We start from the raw sequence: 14,961 nt of genomic DNA, 5'->3' as shown, positions 1-14,961 counted from the left end.
CTGCCCTCTGCTGAGGAGCGCGGGCAGCTCAGCGGGGCTGAGCCGTGCGGGGCTGCTGGGACCGGACAGCCACCGGCCGCGGGCACCGGCAGCTTCGTCAGGGGCTGATTTTCTTCTTGCTACTCCTCTCATCTCTCACCGGGTGTTATTTTCTGGCCCCAAGTCCCCTGATCCCTGGCTCTCAGCTCTTCTCCCCATGCCACTTCCAACCTTCCTTACCATACCTTTTCTAGTTTCTCACTGAGCTTGGTCCTTCTCTGCCCCTTTCCCATTATTTGTTCGGAGTCTATGCGCAATTATCCATCTAGTTTTTACTACTCCCAGCCCCAGTCAAGTAGATCCATCTGAATCAATAATCAGGAGCTGGGAGGCACAAAGGAGCTGCTGGCAGCAGCTGGAAATGTGGGATAGTGGTGTACCTGCCCAAGCCAGCCCTAGTGAGTGGTGATGCAGCTGCCTGCAGCATCCATGCTCCCTCCGCCCTGCCCCAGGCTTGTGGGGCAATTCTTCCCAACATTCCTGCCCAGCTCATACAGCAGTTGTTTGCAACAGGCCAGTGGGGTCAGGCCAGGCATGATCCCCTGCATGATACTAAGGAGGCAGAAGTGGGTCAGCAGGGCCAGATTGAGACTCTCCGCAACACCTCCACTTGTCTGAGGAGCTAAAATCACATATTTTGATGCCTAGAGGGTCTCTGGTGGGTCTTTGGCACATTTAGCTGCCATATATATATATGTTCCCCACATACCTTCTATTCCCTCGCTGCCTCTCTGTAAACAGGCTGCTTAATTCAAAGCCTCCAGAGGAAAGCAGCAGGAGTCTTTGCTTATGTCTGCACTGGTAAAACAAACAGTCCCAGGGCATTGCCAGGCAGAGCACTGGGATTGTCCCTATGGAAATTTTTAGCACTGTCCTTTTATGATTTTGTCTTGGGCCAGCTTGCAATGATCCTGACAATTTTTTCCTCATAGTTTAGGAGTTAGTCTGGGTCAGGGACAATACCAGCAGGATCTGGCACACAGGCTGTCCATTTGCAGGATGCATTTCACAGCCTGGAGGTGGGCTGGTCCATGACAGAGGTCCCCAGGGGCAGAGAGAATTCCCGAGTTTATTTAACTTAGCATAGGGCTGTAGAGAATCCTTTCCAAAGAGACTGAGAATGGCTACTTTGGAAATGCAGCCCCATTGCCCCTGACATATCTGCTCCAGGCATTTGGTAGGATGTCTAGGTAGAGGACCTCCCAGACCAGGGACAGAAGTGTGATTTTTCTGTATGTAGCATGCAGTCAAGGTTGGGATGAAGGTTAGGAAGAGTTTCAATGGCTGGACTGTGGGACTGCAGGCAAGGAAAGGGCTTGGGACAGAACCTATTGGTGGGATGGGGTAGAAATTCAACCATTTATGACACAGGAGAACTTCAGCCATTTCCCCCTAAACCTGTCTCCCATATACATCAATAGTAACAAGATTTATTCACACATTCAATGAAACACTAGAGGGACCCCAAAGGACTTCCACCCCCTAGGTCTTTTCAGGCATCACTTGCCCTCTCCCACTGTGGCTACACAACACCAGCTGCATTTGCACACCTGCTGGGCCTGAGGGGGGGTGAGGATGCACACACACGTGTGTGGGTGTACATGCATGTGTGTGTGCGCTCACATATGTGTGTGCTCACATGTGTGTGTTTTACTCACGTGTATGTGCTCATGTGTGTGTGTGTGCACATGCACAGGCGATGGGCAGACGCCCCTGGCGTGCCGTGTGCCTGTGTTTGCACTGCACTTGCCATGTGCGTTGTAGGGCACGTGTGGGATCTGGCAGCCTGATGCGGGTGCTTGGCGTGGGCAGGGGGTGTTGTGCTCAACACCTGCCTTCACCTACGGCTGCGGTTTTGATGCAGAGAAAGTCGGGCTTTTGATGTCTGCGTGCGTGTGCTCCGCGGGTGTTTCACAGAGCCTGTGTGCAGCTGCCTGGAGGGCTGTTTGCACATGCATGTGTGTGTGCACGTGTGTGAAGTGTGAGATCAGTGTCTCAGCTGGCCGCCACTCCTGCTGGAATCCCTGCCTCCCAGGCCATGTTATAGATGAATACACTTGAAAGCATTTTTTCCCCCTTAGCCATCAGATTTCACTGAGAGAAGAAAAGGAACTGGGCACTTTATCTTCATTAGCAGCTGGGAGCCTCTTGGGGCAGCTTTAGTCTGGGTGATGCTCCCTCCGCCCCTGCTCTTATTATCCCCCGTCCTCGCTCATTAGCCCTTTCCAAAGGGCAAAGGGGCTGGCTGGCAGGGACCCGCGGCTTTGCTGTGTCAGTGCTCCTGCTCTCCACCCCGTCCCCTAGCCCTGTGGCCTTCTCCAGCTGCCCCCAGTTAATAGGACTGGGAGGGAAGGGGAGACATCCTTTTCCTTATCTGCCCTGGGAGACCTCAGAATCATTTCAGGCTCCAAGAAGCTCCTTCAGTTGCAAGCTGCTGCTACCTCTGGGTTTGGCATTGGCTTAGGCCAGCACTGGCTCATGGTCTGGAGCAGTTGGGGATTGGTATGGTGGTGGCTCCGTGGCCAAGCCCCCAAGGGAATGTCCCCAGCTGAGCAGGTTAAGGGCAGCCCTTTCCTTCTGGAGCTGCTCATCACTGGGAAACAGTCATGCCTGCATCCATTAATACCCGGTAACCATGACAACTGCTGTGGAGCTGTCATCCTGTCCCCAGGCCAGCCACCACAGGGTTCCTCTCAGAGGGGTCTCAGGGCAGCAGCTTTCCTTGAATCACTGCTGTGAGTGAGGTGGCCTATGGACTGCACATGGCCCCACTGCTGAGGGCTGGGGCATTTGGAGGGGATACAGCACCCTTCCCTGCAGCCTGCCAGGGCATCCCTCGGCAGGGCCACCTAGGGGTGCTGCTGACAGGAACGGGACAGGATGCCGGGGCTACCACAGCTGTGGGGAGGACTTTAGGAGAGGACAGGAGCAGAGAGAGTGGCTGCTCCCCTCTTGCAAGCCCAGATGCTAGAGTTTCAGTGAGACAGAGAGGCAGGGGTGTTGGGGGCAGACTGCCTTAGGTAACATTCCTTCCTGCTTAAAAGAAGCCATAAATCACTCATTCTTTATTAAAAGCTCTGCCTGACTGGGAGAGAAATGTCAGGAGCATAAATCAACTCTGCTGCTCTCTTGCAAGGGTCCTGGCTTGCCAAGGACTGCTCCCTCCACCATGCCCAGGTAGAGCACAGCATGGCGACACAGTTTGTGCCCAACCCCGGGGTGAGGGATGGGGGTGCAGGTCAGGGGCCAGTGATGTGTTCTGTTGAAAACCTAGGCTTTCTGGCCAATCCTTACCTGGAGAGTCATAAAAAATAAAATCTATCTGGGGAGCATGGGCCCAAGTCCTTTGCTTCCCCCTGCTTCTCAGGCTCACAGGGAGAACTGGCCACTGCCCTGGCCCTCTGGGTGCAGGGATGCTACAGAGGTGCCCAGGCAGCTGTGGGCAGAGACCAGAACCTCCTGGAGCCACCAGGAAGGAGACTCCCTTCTCCTTCCACCTACCTGGCAGTGAGAAAGGCTGACCTTTCCCAAACATTCAGCCTTTGCTTAGGAACTGAAAGGTGCCAGCTGAAGCCTCAGACACCCCGCAGCTTTGCCCCAAAAGATGGGGACTGGCCCCATTTTGCTGTTCTTACCCACCCCTAGAGCAGAGCTGAGGGATGGGGAGTTCAGAAGGTAGGAAAACACCCCATCCAAAGCCCAAGGGCAAGCTGTATGGGGCAAGGGGCCTATGCCTGCCTCTTGCCTGCATAAGGCCAGGCAGGGGAATAAAGGTAGGCAAGAACCCGAACAGGAGGAGGAGGACTCACACACTGTTAAAGCATCTGCAGGCACAGAGGTAGCTGCTCTTGCTTCTCCATCTCCTGTTTTTCCAGTTAGATGCATGGCTTAATATAGCAGCACTTATGTTGTAAAACATCACTCATAAAACAGAAAGGATGTGCTGTGTGGGAGCGTGTGCAAGCCAATCCCCAGCTGCTTTTTGATGTCGGCCTGGAAATTGCAGCATCTTGGCAACGGCTGCTCGCTGGGGTTTGTGTGCAGCAGGGCCAAACCTGCTCTGGGTGAAAACCTGCAGTGATCTCTGGATGAGCTTGCAGGGTTTCCATCCATTCCATGTTCTCTGTCCAGAGTACAAGGGAGAGGAGCTGCTGGGGGGTGCTGGGGGATGTATGTGCATACCCCTGAGGATCTCAGCCCATGCCTTGTACCATGGAGCTGATGCCCTGGGAGCCTTTCCTTAGTGAGGATGAACAGCAGGTATGGCTAAGTCTGGAGCCCAAGGGATGGGCAGCAACCAGCAGCAAGTACCCATTGGCACTGCCAGCTCTGACTGTGGATGCTGAGGAGGCAACTGTGCATACTGATTGTTCCTGCTGTGTTGGTGAGGGGGAATCACTGCCTTGGCTGATCCCAACAGCACTGGCCTTTCTCAAACGACTTCCCCCAGAGAGGGAGCAGGCTAATAAAGGAAGGTGGTGAGGCAAAGCCAGACCAGGCTCAAGTAGTTTGCACACAGCCAGGCTTCCACATGTGGGAAGGCTGAACACTGGGGGCTTCAACCTGCACGGAGGCAACGCCTTTACTCTGTGGAGTAGCATCAGGCTGGACCAGGCAGCCAAGGATAGCTCATCTTCTTATCTCAGCCCAGGCCTCAGCTGGAGAGGGAATGGGCTGTGAGGAGAAAGAAAAGACAAGGGGGAAGGAGTTGGGATCTTCTTGCTTGGCAACTTGCCAGGACTCTTCCTTCAAAGGGAAGGAAGTCCTAAACACAGGGCCACAGGCTTTCATCAACCACTTGCTGCAAATCCTGAACCCCATGGGGCTGTTTATCCTGGCACAGGAGAGCCTGTAAAATGCAGCCCTGAGCTGGCCCAGAGAACATGGCTCTCCTCCCTGCAGCAAGCCAAGCAGCAGGACTGTGACAGCTCTCCAGGGCCACGCTCAGTGTCCACACAGCCCCGGAGCAGCTGAGGGTGACCAGAGCACAGGGGTCTTGGGGTCCCATCTCAGCTACTCACAAAGCTGAAAGCAGGTCCCAGCCCAAGGGCAAGGGGAAATGAGCAGCACTGGGAGCTTGTCACCACAGCTGGCTGGCATCCCCAAAGGGTCTGACCTGTGAAATGTGTCTCCCAGCTGGGCTGACCCAAGGTGTCCTGTAGTTTCCCACGTTCCCTGTGGTTTCCCACGTTCTCTCTTGCCTGCCACCCACCGTATTTTGCATTTCTCCCTCTATCTTATCTCCCTGCCAGCTCACCCCTTTGCAGCTGGTGTCTTGTTTTCCCTCTGCCCTGTCCCTTGCTCCTTGGCCTCACCTGCTCCAGCTCCAGCCCAGCTCCCATGCTGAAGGACCTCGAGGCAGGTCTCTGATAAGGGTCAGACCAAACAAGAAACTTTTGTGCCATGCTGAGCTCAACCACAGGAACTGGGGGAAGGTCTGGCCTGCGCAGGGCAAAGAGCAATGTACAGAGGGACAGAGTGGTTCAGTGCCTCCGTGTGGTGTCAGACATGCAGCACAATCCTGCCTCAGTTTTCCAACTACTCTGAAAAACTTTCTTCTGCCTCTGCTCAAAGAAGCTTACATCCCTGGAGCAGGGAGGGAAAAGGGCCCATGACGTAGGCTGAACAGGGAAGGGAGGGCGCATGTCCTGCTGAGAGATGCTGTCAGTGCTGAGCCCTGTGTGCACAGTGGGCCTGGCAGCCAGCAAGTGCAAGGAATAAAATTCTCCCCCCTCCCAACCCACTGCCGGGTTAATATTCCCTCTAACGACAGACGGCTCCTTTTATCCTCTCTCGCACTCCCGCCAGTGATTTAATCTTGGAACAAGCCATGATTATTTCCTGTACAGCTGCCTCCCTTGCTTCCACCACAGACCAGGCAAGGAGCAGACCCTCCTCCAGGCCCCCAGTCTGGCCATGACCGAGGGCAGACGGACCCCCTCCAGCACCCTGACTTCCCAGTCCTACGCCAGGGGTGCCATGAAAGGAGGAGGGACATTCAGTGATGGGAACACTTCATGGCACTGGCAAGCATTAGAGGAGAAAGGAAGGTATGGTGGGTTGCATATCCAAGGCAGTGGATTGCTTGAGCAGGGGATCTTCCAGATCCCAGCTTCATGAGGCAGGTTTAGGGCTGTGAGAGGAGTCTGGTGGGTGTCAAACTACCTTTGGGAGTTATCATGATGTCATCATGGAAACAATTACCCCTGAACCCCTCAAAGCTAAGGCAGTTGGATCTCAGACTGCCGATTCTTGGTGCAGGGCTGCTGAGGACTGGCAAATGCAGGCTCTTCTGCCAGAGGTCCTCGCTGTCCTTTTGATCTCACAGAGTGGTATTGCTTGAGCAGACACACCTCGAACACAGGGCCACAGGGCCACAGTCAGGAATTCTCCATCACTGGTTACAGCAGAGCTGATGGAATGGCTAGCAGCAGCTCCAGAGGGTCAGGGGATCCTTGGGGACCCACACACAACTCGAATGGGCGAGATCCACTTCACATTAAGAACTTGGGAGAAGATGGGTCTCACCCCATCCTCCCTGCAGTGAATGCAGATAGCCCCAAGCCCTGTAAAAACATGGGGCCAGAACACCACTGAGGACAATCTCCCAAGTCCCCTTGTGTCACTCTTGGGGAGAAGACTTCCAAAAGACTGTGTCAATATCCACAGTCTACCTGCAAGGAGGCAATTGCTGCTGGGCAACTGGGACTTATGGGGGTCAGCGCTTGTCACCAGAGTGTATGTACACGCACGTGCATGCTTGTCCTTCACATGTGCATTACCTGGAGGGCTGAGGAAAACCAGGGTCCCTACTTGCCAGGATAAGGAAAAGAAGCAAGAGACCAGGGCTGGCCCTGGGCCGCTCCAGCAGCATCAAAACGTGGGGTACAGCTCCATCTGGTGGACAGCCAGCCCCGCCCAGGTGTCACCAAGCCCCTTTGGCCACCACACGGAGACAACGCATATCAAGAGCTTATGACTCTGCCTTCCCAGTCACCATTGGCAAACAGAGCCAGGGGATGCAGCTTCGTCCCAGCGCTTGGAATGCTCCAGCTCTTCGGAATGCTGAGGCAGCGTTGACCTGTGGATGCACATGCTGCTGCAAGTATGCAGCTGATTCTGCACAGGCACACAGCCTGGACAGAGAGCACCAGGAGAGCTGGTGCAGAGCCAGCTGTGCCCCCACAACCTGTCCTTTGTGTATTGAGTGTCTCATGTTCCTGCAGGAGAGGTTAAATAAAGGCAGCCGCCTGCCTGCTGGATGGAGGGTCTAGATTGTTCAGCTCCTGCCAGCCAGGGAGCTGTGGGAACAACTCTCACCTAGAAACCAGGGGTCCTGGGCTCAACACCCGGCATCTACATGATCCTGGATAAATCTTTGCTGACCGTCAAGGAGAATACTTGCACAGATGCTTTTGTTGCCCCATGCTTCCCTTTAGCCTCTTCTCCGTCCTGTGGCATCCCTTCCATCCCAACACAGAGTCCTCGTCCCTTCACCCACAGCCATTTCACTGCCAGGAGACCCCAGAGATGCTCCGAGCTTCTGGCGGGCTGGGAGGTGCTGGGTCTTCCCAGGTGAAGGACAGCAGGAAGGAATCACAGTCACCAAAGGGGCAACCAGACGCTCTCCCTCAGAGCTGTGGAACGCCCCCACAGCTACTCCAGCGCTGCTGGCAGCCAGTATCCCCAGAGCAGAGAGGGCGGAGGGAGGCAAGGGATTAGGGCGATGGGCTGGGCACACAGCCGCTGGAGAGGCATCCTGGAGACGGGGAGGGGACCGAGCAGGGCTGGGCCAGCTGCGGGGGCGGCTGCCGCGAGAGGGCAGCACAGCCCCGGCCACCCCCGAGCCCCGGCGGGGCCGCGCCCGCGCCCTCCCGGTTCCGCATCACCCTTTGGGGGCTCCAGCGCAGAGACCACCGCCACCTCCCCGCGCTGGGCGGGCGGAGGGTCTCCTGATGGAGCCTGAATTGGTTGCAGGGAGGATAATTAGCCCTTCATCAACGTCTATCACCCTGCGGCTGTGTGGATTTTCTCCTGCCACAAGACGTTACAGATGTGTTGGCAGGCATTTAAGCAGCCCATGGCGATACTTGGTACTTCCCAGTTATTCCTTCTTGTTCCACTCAGCGCTTAGAGCTTCTTCCCTAAGGGCTTTAGTGTCAGCAATCCCGTGAGGAATGTGGGCTGGAAGCATTGCCTTGGCGGCAATCAATCCACATCCTCATCCCTATGTCAGCAAGGACCTCCTTGCCTCTCCCACCAGCAGCCCAGTGCTAGGACCCATCTCTCTGCCCATAGATTAGGAAGCAGAGATCTGTTTTTATGTGGATTCAAGCCCGCCTCTGCCTTGCGTGTTTTCCACCCAGAGAAGCTGCATTTCTTCAGCTCTGTGAGCCATTCCCATCACCACCATTCAGCAAATGGCAGGACAAAAATAGCTTCTCTCCAGGGACTGCAACAGGGCTGCTCGACTTGACTGTGTTCTGCTTCACTCTACTGTGTGAATCCCGGGCCGACTGTGGAGCAGGGACCCCACAAGCTCCTCCAGCCACTGTAGGTAGGCACTGCTCCCCACCCTGAGCCACACTAAGAGGGTATTGCAGGGTAAGATTTGGTGGGCTCACAGCTGTAGCCCCCTGCTCCTGAGGGCTGTGACAGGGAGAGAAGACAGGTGGAAGGTAATCAGGAATGGAAGAGGGAGAGATGCCTGGGCTGGAATGCTCAGAAGCACAAGCCAGTTCTCCTCCCTGAGCACTGCAGACATCCTGCCAGCCAGGTCCTCTGAGGCTTCCCAACCCCAGGGCTCCCAACATAGGCAGGACTTCTGCTGGAAGATGTCTGCTGTGAGGCCTGGGGAGGAGGAGCATCAGGGCTGTCAGACCTGCTCACTGAGAGATGTACCAAGACTGAGCTCCGTCTCCACGGGTAAAGCAGTGCAGGAGCTGGCTGGCCAGCTGCTGCCAGGGAGACAGTCCTTTCCCTGCTTGCCTTTGCCAGTACAGACAGACCACGGCACAGCAAGTGAGCTATTAAAGAACAGCTCTAGCCAGCCAGCAAAACACATGCTCATTCATCATTCTGGAGCAGGCAGGAGGATGCGCCAACTGCTTTAAGCCAGGACCCATCACAAAGCCCGTGTCCAATAGCTCAGTAGCCTGGAAGTTGACTAGGGGGCCCTGGACCCTCCAAAATGCCTTTTATGTCGTAGGGGTGCTGGGAGAGCTGCCCTGCCCCAGGCTGAGGGCTTATGCATTTCTGAGCCAGAGCCCCAGCATGGGAACATCATGGCAGAGACAGTTTGGAGAGGATGTGACAGTTGGCATAAGCTTTCCTGAGCTGCCCCCACATTCCCACCTGAACCAGGCAGAGCTGCACAGCTCTGTGTGGTGGGAGGCTCAGGTCAGGTGAAGCAGAGTGAGAGACTGTCAGGCACCTGCAGGGAACTGTGTGGATCCTGCAGGTCACTGCTAGCTCTCCCAAAGACTTTTTACAGTACTGCCTACAGTACTGGTTTTATACCAGCTTTTCCCCCCTGGTGCTGCTGTCTTCCCACCTGTCTCCATCCCTGGAGCCCAGTCAGCTGTGCTGGGAGCTAGAGTGCTCCAACTTCCCATCTGGAACACCTCTGATTCAGGACAGGCATATGCCTTTGCATGGCCCAGATTAGGGTCTTGGACAAGAAAGCATGCCTGTATTGGGCTAGCAGGTGACTGAAGTATGTGTTGCCCTGCTAGAACGACCCTTAGTCACAGAGGATCTGTGTATGCCAAAAGTGTCCCTGCAAATCTACCCCACAAACAGCTGAAGATTTAGCCAAGGGCAGAAGTCTGAGAGCTTTGAGACTGACTGTGCCTGAAGATCTATCTCATTCCTCCCTGTCATCCGAGAGCATGTTATTCCTGCTGCCTGGAGTGGGAACCCAAACTCCCTGGGATAGGGAAATGCTGCCCTTCCCTCCTGCTTTGTGCCTTTCCCTACCAGCTGACCAAGAAAAAGGCCAAGAAGAGATGGTCTCAAGGATGTTGCTTGGGCTGTATCATTGCCTACCAGCCTCACGGCTTGAGCCTGAAGAATAAAACTAAAGAGTGGGGAAAACATCCTCCTCTTTCACATGGAAGTGCAGCTGCCTCCCATGTAAGCTGCAAAGCTGCTTCTTTACCCACATAAGGAACATCCGGCTGTTCTTGTGGGGCTTGGGTAATTCCATGGTGCTTGCAGGAAGCTCTTGCCCCTGTCAGCAATATTGCCTTGGAGAAGGACTAGGGGCCTGCTGACCTCCTCTACCCCAGAGCTGCTGCCGCAGCAAGACACAAGCTGCAAGCAAGAAGGAATAATGCCCTGGAGCTCTTCTGCTGCTCATAGCTGAGGCCTCGAGCTGCATCACTAAACAGCCCTGAGCTGGATTTTTAAAGAGGCTTCAGCCAAATGCACCCTCCTGGGAGTGGTAGGAGATGCACTCACACTGAGCAGAGTGGTGCAGCCACCACAAGCACAGCCAGGGCTGGGGAACTCTCTGGCCTCTGCTGTCAAGTCCAGCTCACCACTGCCAAATAAGAATAACCTTTATGAATGAGTTCTGGGAAGCCAGTTTGGGATAGCTCACACTATGTGGGGGAGGCTGCATGTGAAGCAATCTGAGAGCAATTTCACTTCAGTAGGAGCAAGTAGTATGCAGAAAGGTCTCTGCTTCCTCACCTGAAAAATTCAGCTATGGGTTTCTGGTGAGACCACGTGTACACACCAGAAAATCCTTAAACTCGCAAAGAGAGCAAAGACAACAAGCTCCTTCCTATCCCCTCCCTAGGGCTCCTCCATCTTCTTGGCTACGTTGAAATCAGCTATGTATATCTAAAGGTGCTGACTTAATTGTCATCAGGAACCTTGTCCTGATTTTTTTTCCTCTGTGTTTATACCCCTTTACCAAATCCTTATGGTTACTTTCGCCCAGCCTAAGCTGGCCTTGGGTAGGTAATGTCAGTCCAGATCCACCTTGGGTTTGGCCACTCCCTGAGCAGACCTCTGCATCTGAGGGTCTGTGTGTACACGTACCCTGTTCTTTGGAGATGTCAAGGCATGGATGGCAGCTGGCCACAGTGCAGGATATGTGGGAATGAGACTTTGCTCTTCATCCCTGCCATGGCCCAGAGGGGATAGCCTCTCCCCTGCTCCCAGAAGGGCAAGTCAGCCCCAAGCATCAGGAGGCCAGTGTAGAAGCCTGAAACATGGCTCCGAGTCTGCGCTTTCTTTGCAAACACCTCCAGCATCAGCAGTGCAGTGGAAATGGGGAGGGGAGAGGGTGGGCTGGTTTAGCTCCTCCCAGCTGATAATTCATTACCGCCTGTTAGCCTGGATCCATCCAGCAGCAGCTACATCCTGGCAACGACATGTGTTCATTTCACACATAAAATGCTGTATCAAAATGCATCCTTGAGACATTCTCCCTGAAACCTTTTCCAGCTGCCTCTCCCAGTGCTTCACTTGTGGGAGCAGTCTCTGCAATTGGGACATTTTGTTCTTAATGGATGCCTGGCACTCATCGTAGAAATCAGGGCTGCAGCTCAGGAGAAATACAAGGGGGATCTTCTGCATGGAGCATAGAGGCAGCAGTATCTATGGCGTGCTCTGATCCATAGAGGGAGAAGCAGCATCTGTGCTCATGCACATGGCTGGTTTATCGCACACCATTTGCAATGATGCAGAAGTGCAGCATCTCTTCCCTCGTCTCCTTCCCTGTGGGTCTGGGAGCTTTGGACAGCAGAGCTGGCCTGGGAACATGGAGGTGGTCTTGTCCTGTTTCTCCAAGGTCCCTGACTTCAGCCTGATGCTGGTGACTGTCAGCCTGGTGGTAAATCTCCCTTCCACAGCTGAGTGAGAAGAGGCAGGATGGGTGAGGGTCCCCACACTTGGACAGCAAGTCATGGGAATGCACCCCCGTGGCACCTTCTGACTCCCTGTGAAGCCATGCCCTGAGGTGGGCTGGTTCTCAGGAGCGATGAGGCTCGGCTGCCGAGCCTAAACCTTTCACATTGGCCTCTGAGTCACAGCCAGCCTTGCACCCACCCCAAGGCTTCTGTCCTCTGAGCAGCTGTTCTTCTTGATCCTCGTGCCTCCTCAGTCTTTTCTCTAGCATTTTCAAAGGCTTTTCTTCCCCACTGTGTACCCCCAGCATCACTGAGCCAGGGGGCTCTGCTGGTCTGGGAAGGTTTATCCCTCCCCTTGTAGATAAGAAAACAGAGCAGGATTTGGCAGGAACAGCCGAGTTTAGAAGCCCTCCCTAAACCCTTCCCGTGTCCCCTGTCCTCTGGGCTCCCCACCACGTCCCCTACACAAAGGGGACAGCGTGGCAGGTCCCAGCCCGTCCGTCCTGGCGGGCGCACCGAACGAACCTCGTCGGTGAAGGTCACGCCGGGGCGGCGGCCGCCGGGCAAAGCCGCGCCGCGCTCCCCCCCCGCCACCCACCGGCGAGGGGCGGGCGCACCGGGAGCCCGTGCGGCGGCGATTGGCTGTCGGAGGGGAGGCGGGGAGCGGCGGGGCCGCGGCTGGCTGCAGCGGCGGGCGCGGAGCCCAGAGCGGGCGCGGCGGAGCATCTTCGGGCACCGCGGCCCCGGTGCGGGCCGCCTCCCCCGCAGCTCCCGGCCTCATATGGGCGGTGCCGGCGCCCCGGCCCCCGCACGCCCGTCCCGCTCGGCGTTAGCATGGGCACGGTGCTCTCCCTCTCCCCCGCCGCCTCCTCGGGCAAGGGCGGCGGCGGCGGGGGGTTGCTGGCCGAGAAGGCGTCGGGAAGGGTGCCGGGCAAGGGCGAGAGCCGGCTGAAGCGCCCCGGCGTGCTCATCTCGGCGCTAACCTGGAAGCGGCTGGTGGCCGTCTCGGCCAAGAAGAAGAAGAGCACCAAGAAGGTGACGCCGAAGCCCAGCGGCGGGGCCCCGGGGGGGTGCCCGGGCCAGCCCGACCCGCTGGTGGTGCAGCGCAACCGCGAGAACTTGCGCAAGTCGGTGGTGGGGCCGGCCGACGGCGCCAAGCCGGGCCCGCTGGCCGTGCCGGTGCCCACGGTGCCCTCGGCGCCGCAGGAGCTGCACCCGGGCTCCGGCGGGGGAAAGCCGCCGCCGCCACCGCCGCCGGCCAGCAGCCGCCCCGCGGGGTCTCCGCGCCGCGTGGTGGTGCAGGCGTCCACCGGAGAGCTGCTGCGCTGCTTGGGGGACTTCGTGTGCCGCCGCTGCTACCGCCTGAAGGAGCTGAGCCCCGGCGAACTCATCTCGTGGTTTCGCAGCGTGGACCGCTCGCTGCTGCTGCAGGGCTGGCAGGACCAGGGCTTCATCACCCCGGCCAACCTGGTGTTCGTCTATCTGCTGTGCCGGGAAGCGCTGCGGGGCGAAGACATCGGGAGCCAGGCCGAGCTGCAGGCCGCCTTCCTCACCTGCCTCTATCTCGCCTACTCTTACATGGGCAACGAGATCTCCTACCCGCTCAAGCCCTTCCTGGTGGAGGGAGACAAGGGCCGCTTCTGGGAGCGCTGCCTGGGCATCATCCAGCGCCTCAGCGCCAAGATGCTGCGAATCAACGCGGACCCGCACTACTTCACGCAACTCTTCCAGGACCTCAAGAGCGAGGGAGAGGGCGGAGACGGGTCCAAGCACTGGACGATCAGCTTGGACCGCTAGGGAGGTACCAGGCCCCCGGCGCCGGGGGCGGAAGGGGCCGCGCACCGAGGGGCGGGGGAGGCGAAGGACTGGCGGATTCCACCCCCTGCCCCCGCATCCTCCTCGCCTTCCCCCTTCCCCGGCCGTCAGTTCCACGGAGACGCTGCTTGGACCCTCCCTGCTCCGGATCCGGCTGCCCTTCTCCTCCGCCTCCGACCCCAGCTGGGGACTGCGCTCCGGAACATCGAGGCGGCGGTGAAGACCGGGGAGGGGGAGTGGTGTCCCTCCCACCTTCGCCACGGGGGGGGAGGGGGAGGCTGCGGAGGAGCGGAGGCTCCTGGATGCGTTTTCTCTAGAAAAAAAGGGTGAAAAAATGGATGTGGGGGCTGGGGGCAGGAGGGCTTGGGGGTGGGTGGGTATTTTGGGGTGTGGCGGGTGCCCCAGGCAGAGGGTGCATGTGAACGAGTCCCCCGGCGCGGGCAGGGCCACCCCGCACCTCCGCAGCGCTCCCGGTGCTGTCCGTGGTGCTGGAGCTGCCGCGCCCGAGCAGACAAAGGGGAGGATTGCGGGCCAGGCTGGGGGGAGGGGGGGGGGGTTCTGTGTCGTGGGCGATGCCTTTCCCCCACCACCCCCCGCCCACGTGTGGTATATATGGCCCCCCCAGCATGGGCGACTCTGCCCCTCACCCCGCGGGAGCCGCCCGCATACCCTTTTGTTCGAGCCGCTGGGGGGGCGCCCACGCCCCTCCCCGCCGGTAAATCTCCCCCGGTGTGTCCCCCGAAACAGGGGGCGATGCCTCCCCCCCCTTGGCTTGCTGCGGGAAGAGGGGGTCTGTGCCAGAGGAGGCCTAGGGTGCCCAAACAGAGGGGGTCTGCTATGGGAGGGGGGTCTCCTCTCCTCTTGCTTTGCTTCACTGGAGAATAAAGAGGTGGCCTGGATGGGCCTGGTGGTGGCTCCTGGACTTGCTGGGCTGCGGGGTGCAAGGGCATTTGGGGTAGCACCCCAAGCTCCTGGTCATGACCCACTCCTCTCCAAGAGGGATGGGGGAGCCCTGGTTCCTGAAGGGGGTTTTACTCCCTATGTGAGCTGGGGGTCAAATTTTCATCCCCATTCGTGCCCAAGGCCAGCCCTGGTTCACCTGAGTGTCTCTTGGACCCCTGTGAGCTCTCCTGGCCTCCTCCATTCCAGACGGGAATTCCTGATGCCTGTCTGCCGCACTGAATTTAAACAGGATGCCACAGTTTATACCACTTCCATTTTTTTTTTAAATTTTGTTTTATTTGTC

At 57.4% G+C, this 14,961-nt stretch overlaps 1 protein-coding gene across 1 annotated transcript; it reads left to right on the top strand.

The window, feature by feature from the left end:
- Positions 1-12,698: 12,698 nt before the first annotated feature.
- Positions 12,699-14,253, top strand: CDK5R2 (cyclin dependent kinase 5 regulatory subunit 2). The gene has a single exon (XM_066323329.1). It carries the CDS (start codon positions 12,735-12,737, stop codon positions 13,695-13,697), a length of 963 nt encoding a protein of 320 aa, XP_066179426.1. The 5' UTR covers positions 12,699-12,734; the 3' UTR covers positions 13,698-14,253.
- Positions 14,254-14,961: the final 708 nt, after the last annotated feature.

Source organism: Sylvia atricapilla, chromosome 7, assembly GCF_009819655.1.
Source record: "Sylvia atricapilla isolate bSylAtr1 chromosome 7, bSylAtr1.pri, whole genome shotgun sequence".
NCBI classification, from domain to species: Eukaryota; Metazoa; Chordata; class Aves; order Passeriformes; family Sylviidae; genus Sylvia; species Sylvia atricapilla.
The sequence above is the reverse complement of the archived record's forward strand: the minus strand, read 5'-3'. Positions and strand labels throughout refer to the sequence as shown.